Source organism: Pinus tabuliformis, chromosome 3_1 (genome assembly GCF_031772625.1).
Source record: "Pinus tabuliformis cultivar Carrire ecotype Pingquan chromosome 3_1, CPIR1, whole genome shotgun sequence".
Taxonomy (NCBI): domain Eukaryota; kingdom Viridiplantae; phylum Streptophyta; class Pinopsida; order Pinales; family Pinaceae; genus Pinus; species Pinus tabuliformis.
Genome location: NC_142301.1, coordinates 999,867,631 through 999,887,009, shown reverse-complemented (window position 1 = coordinate 999,887,009; position 19,379 = coordinate 999,867,631). Strand labels below are relative to the sequence as shown.

The following is a 19,379-nucleotide window of genomic DNA, read 5'->3' as shown; positions in this document are numbered from 1 at the left end:
GTGATGACGACGCAGAGCAGGGGAATTCCAGCAGACAGAGGTAGGCGATCCAGAGAGCCGAGAAGAGAAAACGAATAGTCAGGGAGCAAATTGGCTTTAAGCCACGAACAGACAAAGAACAGAAGTAGAGAAAGAAGCGAATTGCAGAGAACAGAGAAGCCGAGCTAACCTACAGAGCAAAGGCAACATTGAGCAGATAGAGACAGAGAGAGTCCGAGAGTCTGTGAACTCCAGAGAGGGCTTGAGAGGTTCAAGCAACTCCTCTGTGTATACCTGTCCGATATTGAGTACCAAATTGGGCTCATACCATTGAGACCAGTTGAGGTCGAGATCCAGTAAGGGGGAGTCTGTGTACTCTAGAGGCTTGGGGAATCCAAGTACCACCCTACTGATCATCATCTGTTAAGTGAGACTCAAATTGAGCTCCTTATTGTAAAATCTCTGCTTTAAGACACAATAGAAAAGGCCACCACTGAAGGCTGGACCAGGAGACGTAGCCCAGGAGGATTGGGTGAACTCCTTATTAAATTTGTTGTGTTTTTATATTTGCTTGTTGTGTTTCTCTTACTATTTCAAGTGTCTGTGTATTTCGCAATCTTATCGATCCGTTGCTTAAAATAACATAGACACACCCTAGCACATGAGTCTGTAATACCTTCATTAATTAACTGAGATCATTCACGAGTGATTTCAGATCATCAAGTAACCCCTCTATGAATGTGTACACCCTCCTAGCATCAGATAGGTCTGGCACCATAACTGAAACCCTCAAAAACTCCGATATGTAATGCTCAGGGTGGCCAGTCTGTCTAAGTTGGGTCAACTCCCTGAAGTGAGCCTCCGAGTCCCTCCTATCAAAGCGCTCCACCACTCTCCGTGTGAAGTCCTCATAAGAGGTCACGCTGGCATGCCCCAATGTGGACAAGCCATGAAACCACCACTCATGTGCTTCCCCCTCCAAGTGTAAGGTAGCCATTTTGATGGCTTCCACCTTTGTCATCTTATTAAGCTAGAAATAAGTACCCAACTTCTCCACCCAAGCTCGAGTTGTACACATGGCAGAGCCATCATATATGGAGAAGTACATCCTCCCAATGGTACGCTGCAACTTTTAGTTCTGTGTACTCGATCCCCCACTGTACCTGACCTTCTCATTCTGTTTGAGCTAGCAATAGTCTCTAAATGACAAAGCTGCTTTGAAAATTCCCCAATTGATTGCCACTCGCTGAAGAAATCTCCCATGGGCATCTGGTGATCCGGTCCTCCATGCTCACTAGGTGTTGATGGTAGGAAAGTAGGCAGAGTGGTTCTGGATGGCCCACTAAACGCTGGTGGGTGAGTGGTTGGTGAAGCGTGGTCGTATTGTTGTGAGGCCCCTAAAGTCTCTCCAAATAGGAACTCACGATGAAGGCTCTTGTCCCTATTCTGTTGTTTGATCACCTCCAACGTCTCCTTCTGTCTCTTAGCCAAATCATTCAGGGCCTTCAAGAGGCTATCGAAGTACCCAATGTTTGTAATTAATGTTGTAATAAATTCTCTGGGAAAAGCAATAAAAGTCCTCTTCTAGACTAGTTTTCCCCTTGTGGGTTTTTCGGATTTCCAGGATCAGAGATTGACCAAAAACATGTGTTCATTTATGTGCATGCTTGTGTGAAATTTATTTTATCAGTTGAAAATTAAAGTCAAAGATCTAGCAGAGTTTTTATTCGAATGCATATTCATGTTTATATATTAGCTACAGTGAAATGGGGTGTGGACATTAAATAGTGATGTGCAAAACAAACTAAAACCGAAGGGGCTACAAGGACCCTAAGAATTTTTCTACTTTCATTAAAGAGCACACTCACCTTTTTGACTTGACAGATATATTATTTTATTTGGGGTCTTTAGGGCAATTGTGATTGGGATGCACATGGCACATGAAAGTCACACGTGTGGCTTAGCTTGCTCTTGTGCTTGGTATCCAAGTCACACGTGTGGAAATTGTTCTTGGAAGGTGCACTTGTGGAAAAACATTTCTTGTTATTCTTGGAGATATATATATTATTATTTCATGGAGTTTCTACATGGTCAAAACCCTAATTCACCCTTCTCTCCTTTGATTTGCATTGTGGAGATGGTCCACTTGCTATATTAGGGTTTTGACTACATCTTTCGTGTGGAGCTCTCAATCCTATTGGCATCTTGCATATTCATCCATGGAGTTTACACATGTGGAGTGGTTGCATGCATACAGATTATTGGATGGTGCATTATTGTAGTTTAAAATACCCTACATTAATCTAGGTTTTTTTTATTAATCTTAACTTATTTTAAAAATATTATTAAATTATGAATTTTTTTATTTCTAATAAATTAAATATCATATATAAATATCACTTGAGTCTATAACTTACTAAACCATTCATTTTTAGTCGTTGGATTTGATTGTGTTAAAGTAGTGAGAAAAGTATTTTTTTTTTTTTAACCACATGGTGAATCGGTAACTGCCAGGCCTAATCTATGGGAGACCCAGGATCAAACCTCATAGTTGCCACTATAACACCAAGAGCATAACCAACCACCTACAAGTTGGGTATACTAAATTCCTATGATTTTAGCAAGAGCATACTCACGGGAAAGGGGAATCCGCCCCTCTAGCTGCCACCACAGCAGGTCATTGTACTCAGTGACAAAAGTATTATCGCCTATGTTGCACGGAGCTTCTAGGACCCTGGCATTTTGGGCTGTACTCGTACCCGAAACTCCAAACTCGGTTGAAACTCAACCAAAACTTGACCATCATGTAATCATCTACGAGAGTTAATTTGGACTTGGTTTTCCTTCTAAATTGTCATTTATGTGTCTTATTCCCTTTTTTCTTGCAAGATTATGTGTTATTCACTTATTTATAAATTTATAAAGAAATATATATATATATATGAATATGACGTTTCGGCCAGTGTTTACATTTTTGGGAGGTGACATTTCTAAACGTACCCATTTCGGAAACTCCAAAATGTTTCGTCGTTTAATGCAACTTAGGTTATCACCCATGGTTTGGTTATAGCCTAAGGTTTTGTACTTTATATTTATTTAATCTATTAGTTTTTTTCCCATGGTTTTGTACTTTATATTTATCCAATTTATTAATTTTTGTTTGTTAAATTTTCTTTTATAAATTAAGATCAGGTAAAATGGGGATGAATATCAATGGTTAAGAATCTTATTATATTGTAAGTTTATTATAAGTATTAAGCTTTTATGTGTTTATTAACTAAATTTAAATATAGTTACAGAATTATTATTTTACACCATTCCATCTCCCCATACCTTTTTGCTTTTAGATTTAAGTTAAATAATGTTATAAAATAAAATTAAAATTAAATATTTATAAAATATTTAACATGCGTTGACATACAATCTTTCTTACATTACACCTAACGCCTACACCTCTTCCATACTGGGCTGTAGAGCGCCTCTCGGCCCAATAAAGACAAGCTTCTCTCCATTTCATTGGTAATTGGGCAACTGGCAATTGGAGGATTGTAAAAGAGGGTACTGATTGAAGTTTGGATTGCAAATGATGGTGTTGGGCTCCCATGTATATCAAATTTAAGAATTAATGAAGGAATAGGTATTCTTGCTTGTGTTCTGGCTATTCTTTGTGCTATGCATTTGTTGTTAATCTGATATAGGAACTTCTTCATTTCACTATGTTAAAAACCTAGCAATGAGCACATTACTCTTCTAGGAAAAAGAGATGAAGAATTTTCCCTCGTCTTATTTGATATTTTATTGCTGCCCTTATACCTTTTCTATCATTTCTAGTTGTTGACTGGGAAATATTTCAACCATTAAACAGCACTATTATGTTGAGTTGATGTGTGGCAGATGAAGCCCTCCAAGACCAATTTCCATATCATAACTTCCAGTAAACATCTTAAGGTTCAATGCACCAAATGAGTTCACTCACTTTAGGCACACAATTATAGATGAAGGTATCAAATGAGATATTTCAACTAAGTTGGAAGGTGTCAAATTAGTCTTTCTGCCCCATAGCCTACCTTAAAGTACCTGATAGTAACAAACAAGTCCATTCATTTTGTGATGTGCCATGACTCCATTAGCCCTTAGATTGATAAGCACCAGCCCCATATTATTCAATTTCCATGTTCCCTCTTCTTCATTTCCTTTCCATAGACTCTAATCCATAGCCCTGGCAAGATTCTTACAGTAGAGAATTTTTGAAAACGAGGCATCCGTGAATCCTCCAAGTGTATCCTATGTTGCTCTGTTAGTGAATCCATTCCCCATCTTGAAGAATAAGATAGATAATTTTATTAACGTCCACAACAATGATATCAGAATTGGCCCGGACCGATAAACCAGACCATTTTTGGCCACTGTCCAGTTTTGTACGATGCTACCAAGGACCCTTTGAACACAATTTTTTTTTAAAGTAATGATTTAAGATCGGGGTAGCCTAGTATTCGACCATATTTCCCTCCTAATGCTATGCAATTAATGGTAATGCTATCCTTTTGCTTAAATTTTTAACATTACCATTAATTGACTCAAGATGTTTGAAAGTGATTCCGAACTCATTGGATTTCATATGGAGAAAGTAGAATTTTAAATCCCACTCAATGTCCAACAGACTTAATAGTTTTTTAGGATTTCAGGATTGGGGGGATTGCAATGTTTTTCATTGGATTTTGTCATGTGTGAGGGTATGGAACTAGCATTTATTCAAGAGCACCAACCCCTCTATGTACTTTGATGTTAGTGGCATTGATTGTTGAACTCCTCTATCATGATCCTACTAAAAAATTAAAAATGTACCCATCACTCAAACAAAATCTTGACTGGACATGCTAAGCTTTTTCTATCTTATTTTAATGCTTAGAGGGCGATATTGACGACAAAGATCCCAATATAGGCAAAGATTTTGACGAATAGTAGGTATTTGTTTTAGCATGATTTTGTTTGGATGCTAGAGGCCATCTAGGGCATGTTTGTTGATGTATTTTCTGTTAAGAGATGGATTGCACTTGGAACTATTTTGGCACATGCTATATAAATGAGAGTTGTTGCTTATTTGTGTATAAATGGTTTGGATTCATATAAATGCACGTGAATATATATGCTTTTCTTTAAAATTTGAATATTTTATGTGTTTTTGGTTGACCTGTTTTTTGGTCTGGATTTTTTATCAGTTTTGGTCTGGTTCTGATAACATTGGTCCACAAGTGACCAACATAATAGGTCAATGGGACAAGAAAATACAGCAAGTCACATACATAATATGGGAGTGCCGGACTACTTCTGAATGCTAAGGGATAAAGAGATAAAAGTGAATATGTAAGGAATGTGAGTGGGAGAATGTGAACAAGAAGGTAAACCTTATAAAGCACTACTCTGAACCAGATATAAAGGTAGACATCGAGGAGGGAGTGGAGCAAATGGACGTAGCCATTGCCACAAATAGGACTAGTGAAGAGGTTTCCTTTTAAACTATTGGAAGTGACTTGGTTGGCCCTCAAATTGAAAGTCGTCAAGGATAGATGGGAAGGGTAAGTTGGATAGTGATGAGTAAACATAGCAAGAATATAGTCATATACCATGGGTGATTAGCAAGGAAGTTCAAGATGATTGTGTAAAAACAAAGATAGAGGAGAAAAGCTATATAGGTGCAGGATCCAGAACAGTAATACAGGTAACATTTGCATGAATGGCAAAGATATCTACTAGAAACCATCCAGCGTAGTTCCATTGAGATATTGAAGATAAAGAAAATCAAGTTCCCTATAGGCATTACAGCGATGATGATGCCTTGGTAATTAGATAGGTTTATCACAGCTATCAGATGGGAATTAGATAGGCTTATGGATAGAATTGGTAGGTTGGTCGGGACTCAAACAACAATGGAGCACCAAGGTTAAGTCTGAATCCTGCAGGATAAAATGATAAAGCCCATAACCTTAGTCACTGCATTCAGCAATTTTTTTCATAAAAGAAAAAGATCAAATGTCAAGCAGTGATGAATTTAATGGCCAAAAATTAGCCAGGGATATTTGTTCTTTTCAATATTTTAAGATTTAAGCTCATAACCTTAGTCACTGAATTCAGCGATTTTTTTCATAAAAGCAAAAAAACCAAGTGTCAGAAGTGGCAAATTTAATCGCTGAATTCAGTGACTAAGGTTATGAGCTTAAATCTTTAAATACTGAAAAGAACAAATATGTCAGTTGGATGTAGCTCAGGTGGTTGGGAGAAATATTTTTATCCTCCCCACCCAGATTCAATTCCCACATGTGAGATATTTAAACTCATAATGAGCATATCCTTGTAATGGCTTCAAGCCTTGTTTTATGGTAGTCCCTGGAGGACCAAAATATGTGTATTCCTCATATGGAATATAAGGATATTATAATGATTTGTTTATTTCTATATATATACACACACACATACATATTACACACACAATGATCTCTCTCTCTCTCTCTCTCTCTCTCTCTCTCTATATATATATATATATATATATATATATGCGTGTGTGTGTGTGTGTGTGATTTTGAAAAATATAACGATGATTTAACATTGAATTTTTGACCCTTAACATTTATTTTGACATATTTTTGGGTCAAAATTGAAGTTAATTATGTGTACTTTATTTTTCCAATGTTGTGAACATCAGTATTGGGACAAAATCGGCAAGAAAATATCAGTAAAAATTGGCAAACATCGGCTTGGCCAAAAAATTGTGATTTCGCAATAAAATTTGGGATGTTATCGGTATGTTTGCAACACTGGATTTTTCTTTGAATATATGAAATTATAACAAAATTCACATTATTCTCCTTGCCGTAGTCCAAATCTTCTACGTATTGACCTTTTTCTAGGCATACTTTCCAGTCAAATTTGCTTGAAATCTGGCAGGGATTTTATCACAAGTTTGAACTGTGAAATCTACATAATTCAAGTGCTACAGGTGTTTTTCATGGTGTTGAATCCATTTATACATTCTAAAACATATTTTAAACAACATAAAACCACGATTTTTCCAAAAAATCTGTTGCCAGATTCCAGCCAAAATGTAAAAGAGTTATTAACTGTGCCACTCTCTTAGCTGAAATAAATGGAGAATTTTATCATTTTATTTTGCGTTGGCAAACATTTTTCAAATTTCTCAATACCTGAATTTGAACACAAAGATAAACAAGGTGACAGCCAGCAAACTCAATCCAGATTTTTGATGTTCTTATGAATTATGGATCAGTTTTGCGATGAAACTATGTTCTAAATACCTATTGCCCAAACGTTGGCACTATAAAACAGCTGTCAACTTCAGTCCATGATTAGTGAATCTGACAAGGATATGGGAAGCTCTACTCTTACTGTAACAATGTCTAAAGAATATTTCTTTTTAATAACGTAATGATATTGACAGCTTTAATAACAATAATAATAGACAACTCAAAACTTTGCTCATGGAATCTCTCAGGCAATGCTACAAAATACACAGCAAAAAACCCCCTTGGAATGGAAGAGTTATAAAGAATAGCTGAAAGAGACAGGAATTTTTCACAATATTCTGAAGCATTAATCATTTGCAATGTTTTGCAATCTGAATTCTGGAATATGGTTCCTATGAGGCATTTCCTGTGACTTTGTTAAATAACAATTCTAAGGAAATTGTTTATTGGCAAATATCCAAAAAGGGTTATACAGATGAATGCATGAAACCAGATATGTGAAGCACAGAGAACCATTTCAGGATTTGCTTAACTTATTAAAACATTTTCGATATAAGATACAAAAAAGGGGAGAGGAAACAAGAAGATAGACAGGTTGCCTGTATCTTTTGGAGAAAACTGTGTAGACATTTACCCTGTCCGATGTTTCAGGTGGACACTACACTCATTATCAGGGACTAGAAAGCAAACAAATGGTAAGCGTGAGAGCTGATCAGGCCTATAAATAATAATAGCCTGGAGATTGGAATAACGGTAACAAGGATGGAAAATATTAAATTAAAATATCAACAGTCAAATGAGATGAAGGAGATAAATTATTAAATTATCAACGGTCAAATGAGATGAGGGAGTTAAAATTTAATTAAATAAATGGTTAAAATAAACGGTCAAAGAAAGAATAAATAAGGTTAAAATAAAAAAGAAATTAATTGAAATTTTAGAAAGAAAAAAAAAGGAAAGGGAATGGGGTTTTTAAGTAAAGGAGGAACAATATGAGATAAGGGAATGGGGTTTTTAAGTAAAGGAGGAACAATATGAGATAATATTTTATTTTGAAATATATATAAGCTAATTAATTTATTATTATGATAATTTTAATTTTATATAAACATAAATAGATTTAAATATTATTATATGGTTAATCATATAGACAGGTGAAAAACAATTATAGTAAACCAATAAAGATGCATACCTTGTAACTGCTTTTTGGGCTTCAAGTGAGTTTATAAGCACGCCTTCAAAACTGTAAAAGAAAGAAACATGGTATGGCATTACGCCTCTGCTTTAGTTACCTAAACACACAAAATACAAAAGAGAACCTACTCGACTAGAACTTTGAACAATCATAAAACCTCAAAGACCTAAAGATACAATGATAATTATAATTCAAAATTTCAACACTGAAAAAGCTGACAAGCATCTAGAATAACCCATCTCCATTTAAGCCTATGCCATCAAATTTATATCTCATTAATTAGGTTCAGATCTCCACAACTAAAATGATTAGAGAATATCGGGAGAAGACTCACTTCAACCAATCAACAGTAAAACCTTTCTTGAAATCAGAATCCAATAGGCTAACAGGACAGCCAATATCCTCCCAAACTGAATGTGAAGGACCATCCTTGAATGCATAGACCTGTTCAGAGTCCAGACATGATATGCCCAAGTTAAAAGCATCTTCAATTATATTTGAGTGCCTTTTAGAAGTCCATAAACTTATTTTATTGATGTATGCTGTCACATTGAAATTTCCAAAGATAGCACAAAAAAATTTCCCACTAAATTTAATTGAATTCATTGTGATCACATTCATAAATTTTTCTGCAGAATCTCTAATATGAAAAATAGGTTAGATTTCTCACACTGATGTAGACTAGCAAAAATGGCAAACTGGAACTGATTATGTCTCATCTTTGCAAGGAGCAGGACATGCAATATATACTGTAAGGCAGACTCCTAAGTAGACTTTCACAAGTTAAACTAAGAACTTCAACATCCAAGAGATACCACAAAATTCAGTGTATATGAAAATGCAACTATCATTTTTAGGAAAATGTCATACATAGAAAGCCTGGCATATTAATAAGGTTATACTGAAATCTCTCCATCACTCACCTCAAGGTGATATCCAAGCTCTTGAAGTCCTCTTGCAATAGTTATCAACATCAGAGACGAAGGGTCCATTTTAAGATCTGGGGAAACCTAAAAAGAATTCAAATCCATCTAAGAAAAGTCAGAGTTGCATTTATCTGAATAGAATTAATGCAAAAGTGATGATGAAAGAAATTTAAACAAAATTCCATTGTCTCAATAATATAGCAACTCTGTGTTAATGATAATGCACCAGTTAGAGAAATAATATGTAATTATTAATCACTTCTGCACACAACTCCCTTCTTGTAATTGAATACTAAAGATTAATTGACAACTATATGAATTTTCCCTCTGATACCAATGATCCAAACATATAGCATTTTACAAAATATACTGAAACAGTACATAACACATCCAGTAAGAGAGTAGCTGCATATCCTCTTATTCTAGTGGCAGGGATACTTCCAAGGAGAGTGTTAATCATATTGTAGGTTATGCTTCAGTGATGGACAATGAAGTGTTCGATGATTGTTGGAAATCAGTCGAGAAAGGGGACTGTGGTCAATTATAGGAAGATGAGATACTTCCGAGGAATGAAAGTACCTCCCTCACTAGGAGGGAGTGTGATCCAGGTGGATGTTGGTGGCCACCCACCTATCCCATTTGGACCCCCACAACTGTCTCTTTCAGTTTTTTCAGTTTCCTAAATTTTAGCATAGTTTACTATTTTTAGCAGTTTTTCGGGTCCTGAACTTCCAGAGCCGTTTTGAGGCCCTAAACGACGTTTTTTGGGAAATCCTTCCCAAAGTGGTAGTGCTCGTATAGATCTTTCTAACGAGCTATTGTGTGCGTCAAACGGAGATCGTATGCCAAAGTTACGACCCCGGGAAATTGATGTACCAATTTACCCAAACGGGGCCCACAATTTGGCGTTTCATCTTCTAGGGTTAGGTTTCGGGATGTGAAGGGTTTTCTATTGTTTCTCAACAACAAATAGGCCTTCGATCCTCATTGTAACATAGTTCAGAGGCATGTAGCCGCCACATCTCTTCTCAGAGATAAGCTACCATCGCCCTAGCTGGTTTATTTCCATTACTGTTTGTAAGCATATTTCAGTATTTTACATTAATGAAATGAAGTATTATTTCCGCTGCAAATCTGTGTTTATGGTTATCTCTGTAATTTGTTGCATTCCTGTTTAAATCTGGATCAGTAGTATTAGAGCGGTCTGCTTTTTTTCTCTGTTTTTCTTTGCATATCCCCAACGAGGTCGGGATATAAGGAGTTAGGGCTTGAACTGGTCGAACCTTCGCAAGACCAGCCTCGCAAATCCCAACGGCCTCCCATGGCGAATGAAAAGAAAGACGAGGGGGCAGGAGATCCTATCAAAATCTTGCTCGAAGAAGTCCTCGAGCGGCAAAGGAAAGCGATGATGGATAGTTTTGCGCAGATCCTTCAGCAGCTACCCAGAGGCGACGCATTGGCTTCCAACAGCTACTCTGGAAACGCCACACCGTTTAAGGTACAAGTTAATTTCGAAATCCCCATATTTGAGGGTCAAATAGACGCGGATGTTGTAGATAAATGGTTAAATCTGCTAGAAGGGTATTTTTCTATTCATGAATTTTCGAGTCGGGAAAAGATTGTTTTCTCTCTTCTCAAAGCAGCCCCCCACGTCAAGGATTGGTGGGAAACCTACTGCGAGCAGAAGAATGAAAGCACAGGCTCACTATTTTCAACCGCACCCACTTGGGATTCATTCCGGGATGCCATCAAGGAGCAGTACTACCCTGTCAAAAGCTACGAGGACAAATACATAAAGTGGACCACGCTGCGGCAGGGACGAGACCAAGATGTGCCAGAGTTCACCAACATTTTTCATACCCTTCGCACACAGTTGGGTATCAAAGATTCTGGATTGCATCTGGTACTCAAATACCACGGCTGCCTACACAGATACATCCAGGAAGAGATGGAGTTCCTGAACATCTCCTCGCTCAGCACAGCATACCGATACGCTGTCAAAATCGAGCAAAAGTTCAAACAGAAAAAGCGAGACTTTGGATCTGCAAATCCGAAACCCAAAGGACAAAGCCAAGGCGGGGTGACCCAAGACAACCCGTCGAAGCTGCAAGAAAAGAACAACACCATGAAGCCGAAGAAGGACACAAGAAAGTGGTGTGAGTTCCACAAGAGTCCCACTCATAACAAAAGTGAGTGTCGAACCAAGCAGTCGTTGGTGGCCGAGTTGAAGGCTTCCAAATCAGATGCATGTTCCGACCCTGAGCCAAAACCCGACAAGGGGAATGGAAAGGGAAGCAGATCATTGATGCGGATCCCAGCGCCACTGTTGCCACTGCCAAGATCTAGAAAAATGAGCCCGAAAATCCAGAGGAAGGGGAGCGTCTTTTCCACTCACAGATGTGGGTGAAGGGTTCGCCGCTGCAATTCATTGTCGACAGTGGCAGCCAAAAGAACCTCATTTCAGCAGAGGTCGTGAAGCGGTTGGGCCTACTGACTACACCACACCCACTGTCGTGCAGTATCGGGTGGCTTCATGAAGGATGAGATCTCAAAGTTCGCTAGCAGTGTCGCCTTCCCTATAGCATCAAGCCCTTCACAGACGAGGTATTGTGTGATGTTACACCTTTGGATGTTTGCGATGTACTATTAGGCCAGCCATACTTGTGGAGGCGACATGCTGTGTATGAGTCAAGGCCTCGCGTTGTTATTATTTCTTTGGATGATTCATTATACAGGATACCGGAGGTAGCCCCACCTACCGCCACCTCTTTGATCACTGCTAAGAAAGGCAGCAAGCTCATCTCCCAGACCAGGAAATTCATCTGTCTGGTTCACTCCCAAAGTAAGGGGAAGATCGTCACCACATCCATGACCCCCGCGAAGGGTTCCTCCACACAGCAGCAGCAGCAAAGGGATACAGTCATGAAAGAACACAGGAACAACTTCTCCTCACCTACAGGGGTACCACACAAGCTTCAGGTGGGCAATAAAGTCTGGTTGCATCTGCAGAAAGAACGCCTTACAAGAGCCCATCAGAAACTCAGACCACTCCGACATGGTCCTTACACCAGTACCAAGGCTACGGGCAACAATGCTTTGAAGCACAACATTCCTCCATTCCTTCGCTTGCACAGAGTGTTCAATGGGGACCGTCGTCAACCATGCTTCCCACCATTTCTAGACACATCAGAGATTGCAGAACAGCTCACCAGAGACCCAACTCAGCGGAAGCTTCCTCATCTCAAGGAGGAACTCAACGCAATGGGGACCATTGCTTCCTAGGGGGAGGAATGATCCAGGTGGATGTTGGTGGCCACCCACCTATCCCATTTGGACCCCCACAACTGTCTCTTTCAGTTTTTTCAGTTTCCTAAATTGTAGCACAGTTTACTATTTTTAGCAATTTTTCGGGTCCTTTACTTCCGGAGCCGTTTTGAGGCCCTAAACTACGTTTTTTGGGAAATCTAGGGGCAACATGGGTCCATGGACTGATGTTGCCCTTCCCAAAGTGGTAGTGCTCGGATAGATCTTTCTAATGAGCTATTGTACACGTCAAACGGAGATCGTATGCCAAAGTTACGACCCCGGGAAATTGATGTACCAATTTACCCAAACAGGGCCCACAATTTGGTGTTTCATCTTCTAGGGTTAGGTTTCGAGATGTGAAGGGTTTTCCATTGTTTCTCAACAATAAATAGGCCTTTGAGCCTCATTGTAACATAGTTCAGAGGCATGTAGCCGCCACATCTCTTCTCAGAGATAAGCTACCATTGCCCTAGCTGGTTTATTTCCATTACTGTTTGTAAGCATATTTCAGTATTTTACATTAATGAAATGAAGTATTATTTCCGCTGCAAATCTGTGTTTATGGTTATCTCTGTAATTTGTTGCATTCCTGTTTAAATCCGGATCAGAGTGTTGAAAATTGAGTAGCTTGGGAGGTACTCCTACAAGCCTTGGGTGCTAGGTTTGTGTGGAGAAAACCCACAAAATGGAGTGTTTGTCGGCAAAGTACCCAAGTTTGGCGTTTTGACCCAAAGGTGTGGGCTTAGCAATTATTATATTTTAATTTGTTGTTGAGGAGTCTCTTAATGGATAAATAGTGCTCCTAAGGCACCTATTGGAGAGATATAAATAAGAGGCCAAGAAACAAGTGACAAGTGACTTCATTTGTGTAGAAGAGCCCTAGAGAAGTCGCACTTGTCCAAGAGAAGGCCAAGTAGGAGTTCTGGTCAAGGAATCTTTCTGTTGTGAAGGTCAAGTTGAGTAAATCTGTTCTAGAGGAGACGAGATGAAGTTATGTCCAACATGAAGTGATTCGAAGTCTGTTTAAATTAAGTTGTGGTCTGTCTAAGGTTGAAAGGATAGGGCCGCGGGCCTATCTATATGATCCAGGGCATCCACAAGATCTGTTCAGGACTTCCTAAGCAGCAAGATAAGGAAAGGAAAGTAGATTGAGGCCTACTCAAGGCTGTTGAGGACAAGTCTGACCTAGCCTCAGTTAGGTAAGTCAAACAGCAGGATGGACAAGAGTCTGGAAGGTTTGGTTAGGGCCTCAAGAACCAAGAAACGGGTTGGCCGAGGTGGAAAACTCTGACTGTAGTGAATTCTGAGGTGACCAAGGGCTGAGCAGAGTTTAAAGGAGGGTTGGCTAAGTTGTATTAGGGTTGCGAAATTGCTACAGCAAGTAGTCTGTGGGCTGAAGGGATAATCCCAGGCTTAAGGAGTTGATTGTGGACCTGTCAGGTGGGTAGAAGTGGATTGTGAGCATAAAGAGTTGGTTGGACCATATTTGGTGGCAAAGGATAGCCAGGATCAAGGACAATGAGGATTGAAAGCACTGATTGCTAAGTACTGCAAACAGCAAGTTGAGTTGTTTTGTCTTTGTTGTTATGGGCAGATGAGGGCTTGAAGAATTAGGCATCATCCCTAGTTTTATCAGTCAAAGAACAGACTTGTATTTTAATGTATTATAGCATTAATCAGGGCTTCTAAAGGGCCATGATCCTTGGTATGGGAGCCTTATGATTTTCTTCTTGATGGACGGATAAGAAAAGTGTTTGGGCCAATAAATCTTGTGTACTATTGTTTATTTCTCTGTTGTTATATTCCATTGTGCAAAATGCTTCATAGTTGAGAATCTCTAGTGTGTTTATGTGCTTGGTTAAGTCATAGACCTGACTTAGGATGAAAGGGAATTTCAACAATGAAAAGGTTTATTGCATATTGTTAATTTTAGGTATGTTCTATGCTTAGAGCAATTTATTTCAATTTTCACAGTTAACTCAATATATTTTCCAGATTAGCAATCACATCAGCTTTAAAGTAAATTGCAGGTAGAACATAAACATGGATCGCAGAAGACAAGCCAAGACAAGACGACACAAGATGTGGCGCTAGCCAGGGACAAACCAACAATGTGGGGAAACCCTTGATCAATTCTTCTTATATGTTCTTCAATAGTTCAGCAAAGAGAGAGAGAGAGAGAGAGATAGTACATATACAACAGAAGTCAACACTTTGACTTATCTAAATAAGAGCATAAATCATCTCTAAGAAGATGATACATGAGGTAGTTGAACTCAGTTGAAGACATGTTGCTTCAACTGATTCTCCCAAGTGACTCCATCACCATGCTGCACCTATCATCGTGCTGCTCCTCATCATCATACTACACCTCACTGTGCTGCACCCATCATCACCATGTTGCATCTCATCATGCTTCACTAATCATGACTGTACCCATCATGTACTTGCTATCCCATGAGCCATTTGCTGCACCATGCTGTCCCAATGTTTAGTACGCTGTACCTTGCTGTCACACATGTTGTCCCAATGTTTGTTGCATCAAGCACCATTACCTAGCTGTCCCCTTTACCATGCTCCAACAAGCACCATTTCCTAGTTGTCCCATTTTCCATGTTGTACTAAGCACCATTGCTTAGCTGTCCCATTTGGCATGCTGTACCTTGTTGCTGTCCAAATGAGTTTGCATCACCATGCTAATGCTACTGCCCCATCGTAGCCTTGTCGTACCATGTCATAGCTTGCTTTCCTATTGCTTTCTCCACCAAGTATCATAGCCTTGTTGTCCCATTTGCTTTCTCCACCAAGTGACCTTGTTGTCCCATGTATCTAGCTGCCAACACACCATACAAACGTTGCTCCAAACAGTTTATATACTGTTGTTCGTGACTGTTCTGATTAGGGCACTAGGGCAGCCCTAAATTCCACACACAGTCCTTAAACAGCCCTCTGGAAAACTGTGGCACACCCTTAAGAGACCTCTCCTTTGCTACGTTGCTGCCTAGGGTCAATATCAGCCCTTAATCTGCCCCTATGCAAGCCTTGTTGTGGTGCTAAGGCCTGCAACCTAGCACACAGCAGTCCTGTAGCCTTAGGTCCCTCAAAACAATGCCTAAACCAACAACGTTTAGCCCTTAAGGGCTTGGCCTAGCACACTGCATACTCGGCCTCTATTACAGCAACTCGGACCCCAAAACAGTCCTCCTATTCCACGTTGTTCCAGCCTCCTTATGCTGCAGCTAGGGCATGTTATAACCCTCCTTGACTGCGGCTAGGTACAGCTCGTTTAGGGCCTCCTCTAGAGCGTTATTGCTCCATCCTAGGACTACGGCTAGGCTCATTTGGGCAGCGTATAGAAGTAGGGCCTCTCCTCTTGAATTGCTGCTAGATTATCCTCCTTAGGATGGCACTAGGGCATCCTCCTTAGGACTGCGTTGGGGCTTGTAGAGGGCAGCATGTAGGCCTCCTTCCCTCCTGCGTCTTAGGGCTACTTCCTCCTAGATTTCTCTCACACTAAAACCCAAGACAAGTGGAGAGAAATCAAGAGAGAAGTGTGAGTGAAATGACTCTCAAGTCATCTCCTTTTATACTAAAACGTTGAGCACATGTGGGTGTTATTTAGTCGTTGGCTGACCTTGACGAATTGTCTTATAACACAAATAAATTCATAACTCCATGAATACTTATCGGAATCGGATGATCTTTAGATCAATCCTACACCTCTCGATGAGAGGGATCCAATAAAAATATCAGTGGCCATAAATAAGATGGCCCACATGGAGTTTGGCCCTAGTTGCCAATTTTAACACTCCCTCTCAACTAGGGAGAACTCCATCCGCTGATCTGTCTGCCAGACTGTACTATCTCTGCCATCAGTGCCCTGCACTGCTCTGCTCTGCTGAACCATGAAGAAGAAGAATTGATCAAGAATGTCTCATACCATTCTCTACTGACCCGAAGTCAATTCCATATGAAGAGAGTGTGTCATATGACCCGAAGTTAGTTTCATTGATCCCAGATCAATATCAAAAGAGAGTGTCTCAAACCACTCATATTGATCCCAGATCAGTTTCATTGATCCCAGATCAATGGAGGTCATCCTAGCATAGGGAGTACGGTAGATACAACGATGCGTCCATCGATAGTACTACTATGGTCCCTAACCCCATTTCCCTGCTCATTGGCCAGATGAGAGGTACTTCCCATGAGTCCCAGACTGCATGGGTAGGATGCCTCAACAAGAGAACCACTCATCCTGTCCCTAAGTCGCCACGGGGTATCATAGGGGAAGGCTGAGCCATTCACCCTATACACAGTGCACCATTAGGGGAGGGTGAGTCGCCCTATGGTTGCCCGTTGCTCCAAGAAGTACCCCAAGCCCCCTGGAGCTCAATGCATGTATCATGTAGGATCCTCATAAGAGGGTCTCTCAACGACTCCAAGTCGTTCTCGGAAAGTCACAAATTTGACCTTTCCTCGGGGCTTTGACAGAATTTCTGCGACTTGCACATCAGTCCCAATGCGATGGAGCCTCCTCCCCCATCGATGTACCATATCCCAGATAAGGTATTATCTAATGTCTATATGTTGGAGCAATCATAGAATACGGGATTCCTCAACAATCAAATCCCACCTTAGTTGACACAGAAGATAACGGTGGAATCCATCATGTGTACAAACAGCTCACTGAAGAGCCTCCACAATCAGGCAGCTTCACACGAGATCATACTCATAGCTACGTATTCGGTCTCAGCAGTGCTCAAAGCAACCGTCTTCTGCTTCCTGCTCATCCATGATATCGAGCAGAACCCAAAGAGAGTCAGCACCCAGAAGTGCTCTTGCGATCCTCCACACTGCCTGCCTAGTCATCATCAGAATAATCATGCAGCTTCACATTTCCGGCAGTGTATCTCAATTCATGAGAGATTGTGCCTTGAAGATATCTCAAGTGATTCTTGGCATCAATCCAGTGAGGCTCAACCAAATATGAGCCCAACATGCTAATTGCAAAACATATATCCAGACGGGAGTTCACCAAGAACATCAATGCTAGTATGAGTTTGTGAAACTCAAAGGCATTTCCCAAAACAGGTCCGACATCCCTACCACATAACTTCTGAGAGTTAAGATCCATCGAGGTAGTCACGGGCTTGTAGTTCATCATTTTAAATTCGGAATCCAACTCCCTCTTACTTTTGCAAATGAGAGGGTCTACACCTGTCAGAAAGAGGTCGTCCTCAGAAGGTGCCAGTATGAGAGGTCTATCATCCACAACCTTCGAGCAATGGTTTGGATCGGCTTCACTCCTAGTGAATCTCAGCTTCATCAGACAGCTATCAATCCTCTCATACTATGCCCAGGGTGTTTTGCTTCAAGCCATAGAGGGCTTTCTTCCACCTGCATACATGAGATTCCCGATCATGAATCTCAAACCCCTCGGGTTGTTCCAAACTTGTGGACCTGCTACATGAGGGGAATGGTCCCCTTGTAAGATTTTCCTTTGGTACATCTCAGACATGTACCTTCATGCTCTTCTTGAATTCAGGCATCCCAGTCACCATCTGACTCACATCGGGTAGGGTCCTATAATAAGTAGACCTCCGGTGCTATAGATGAGATATGTCAATTGACATGATCCCCAATGGACCATCCTGCAACTTGATACAAATTGCCAACCCTGAACCCATGAGTAAAAGCATCTTTGAAAATTCTATTTTCAAACACGTACCTTTCCATCGATGAATGCCACCCTGAAACCTTTGATTTCCATTGCCGAAATGGACACCAGGTTCTTCTTGCAATCAGGTACATAAAGAGATTCTCGTAAATGAATCGAGTTACCCTCATCCAATTGAGGGGTAACATTCCCTACACCCTTTTCGGGATAGGTGGCATCGACTCCAAGTATAATCCCATGATTGTTTCCATCTCTAACAAATTAGGGAGAGCACCCTTCTATCTGATGAAGTGCCTTGAAGCACTACCATCAATAAGCCATATTCCCAAAGATTCTGAAGGAAAGGGCCAATACAAGATAACGCTTCTTTATCTTATCAGAAACAACATTTGATTCTTCATACCTAGGGTTCCTTGCTTTCTTTGAAGAGTCAGTCGTTTCCTTGATGACCTGCATTACCTGTCATTCCTCTAATCATTGAAGATGTCCCTGGAATGATTGTTATCATCATCAAGTGATGTGTCCCTACCTCAGACACTCCTTTGCATAATGGCCGAACTTGTTACAAACAAGGCATCTGCCTTTCCTTCCACCCTTAGATCCGGACTTCCCATTGAAGTGATCTGTAGGCCATCAAAAACTTCCACTGCGCCATTATGATAATATTCTCTGTTTCGACCTCACCCTTGGTGAATTTGAAGAGGGATGAGGAACCCATTGATCCTTTTGTCCTTTCCCAACTATCTTCGGTGATTGCTCTTTCACTCTTGCTTGGGCTTTGTCTTCACCTCAACTTCGATACCATGTTAATTTTAGGTATGTTCTATGCTTAGAGCACATTATTTCAATTTTCACAGTTAGCTCAATATCTTTTCCAGATTAGCAATCACATCAGCATTAAAGTAAATCGCAGATAGAACATAAACATAGATCGCAGAAGACAAGCCAAGACAAGAGAACACAAGATGTGGTGCTAGCCAGGGACAAACCACAATGTGGGGAAACCCTTGATCAATTCTTCTTATATGTTCTTCAAT

The 19,379-nt window shown here is 40.2% G+C and overlaps 1 protein-coding gene across 1 annotated transcript in view; it reads right to left on the bottom strand.

Moving 5' to 3' along the window:
• LOC149191242 (uncharacterized) overlaps positions 1 to 19,379 on the bottom strand; it is a 154,549-nt gene that overhangs the window by 99,208 nt on the left and 35,962 nt on the right. Inside the window, exons 2-4 of the mRNA XM_089410693.1 lie at positions 9,357 to 9,443; positions 8,768 to 8,877; positions 8,431 to 8,481 (exon numbers count right to left, since the gene is read on the bottom strand). Coding sequence (XP_089266819.1) covers positions 8,431 to 8,481; positions 8,768 to 8,877; positions 9,357 to 9,443 — 248 coding nt within the window. The remainder of the gene's footprint in view (positions 1 to 8,430; positions 8,482 to 8,767; positions 8,878 to 9,356; positions 9,444 to 19,379) is intronic.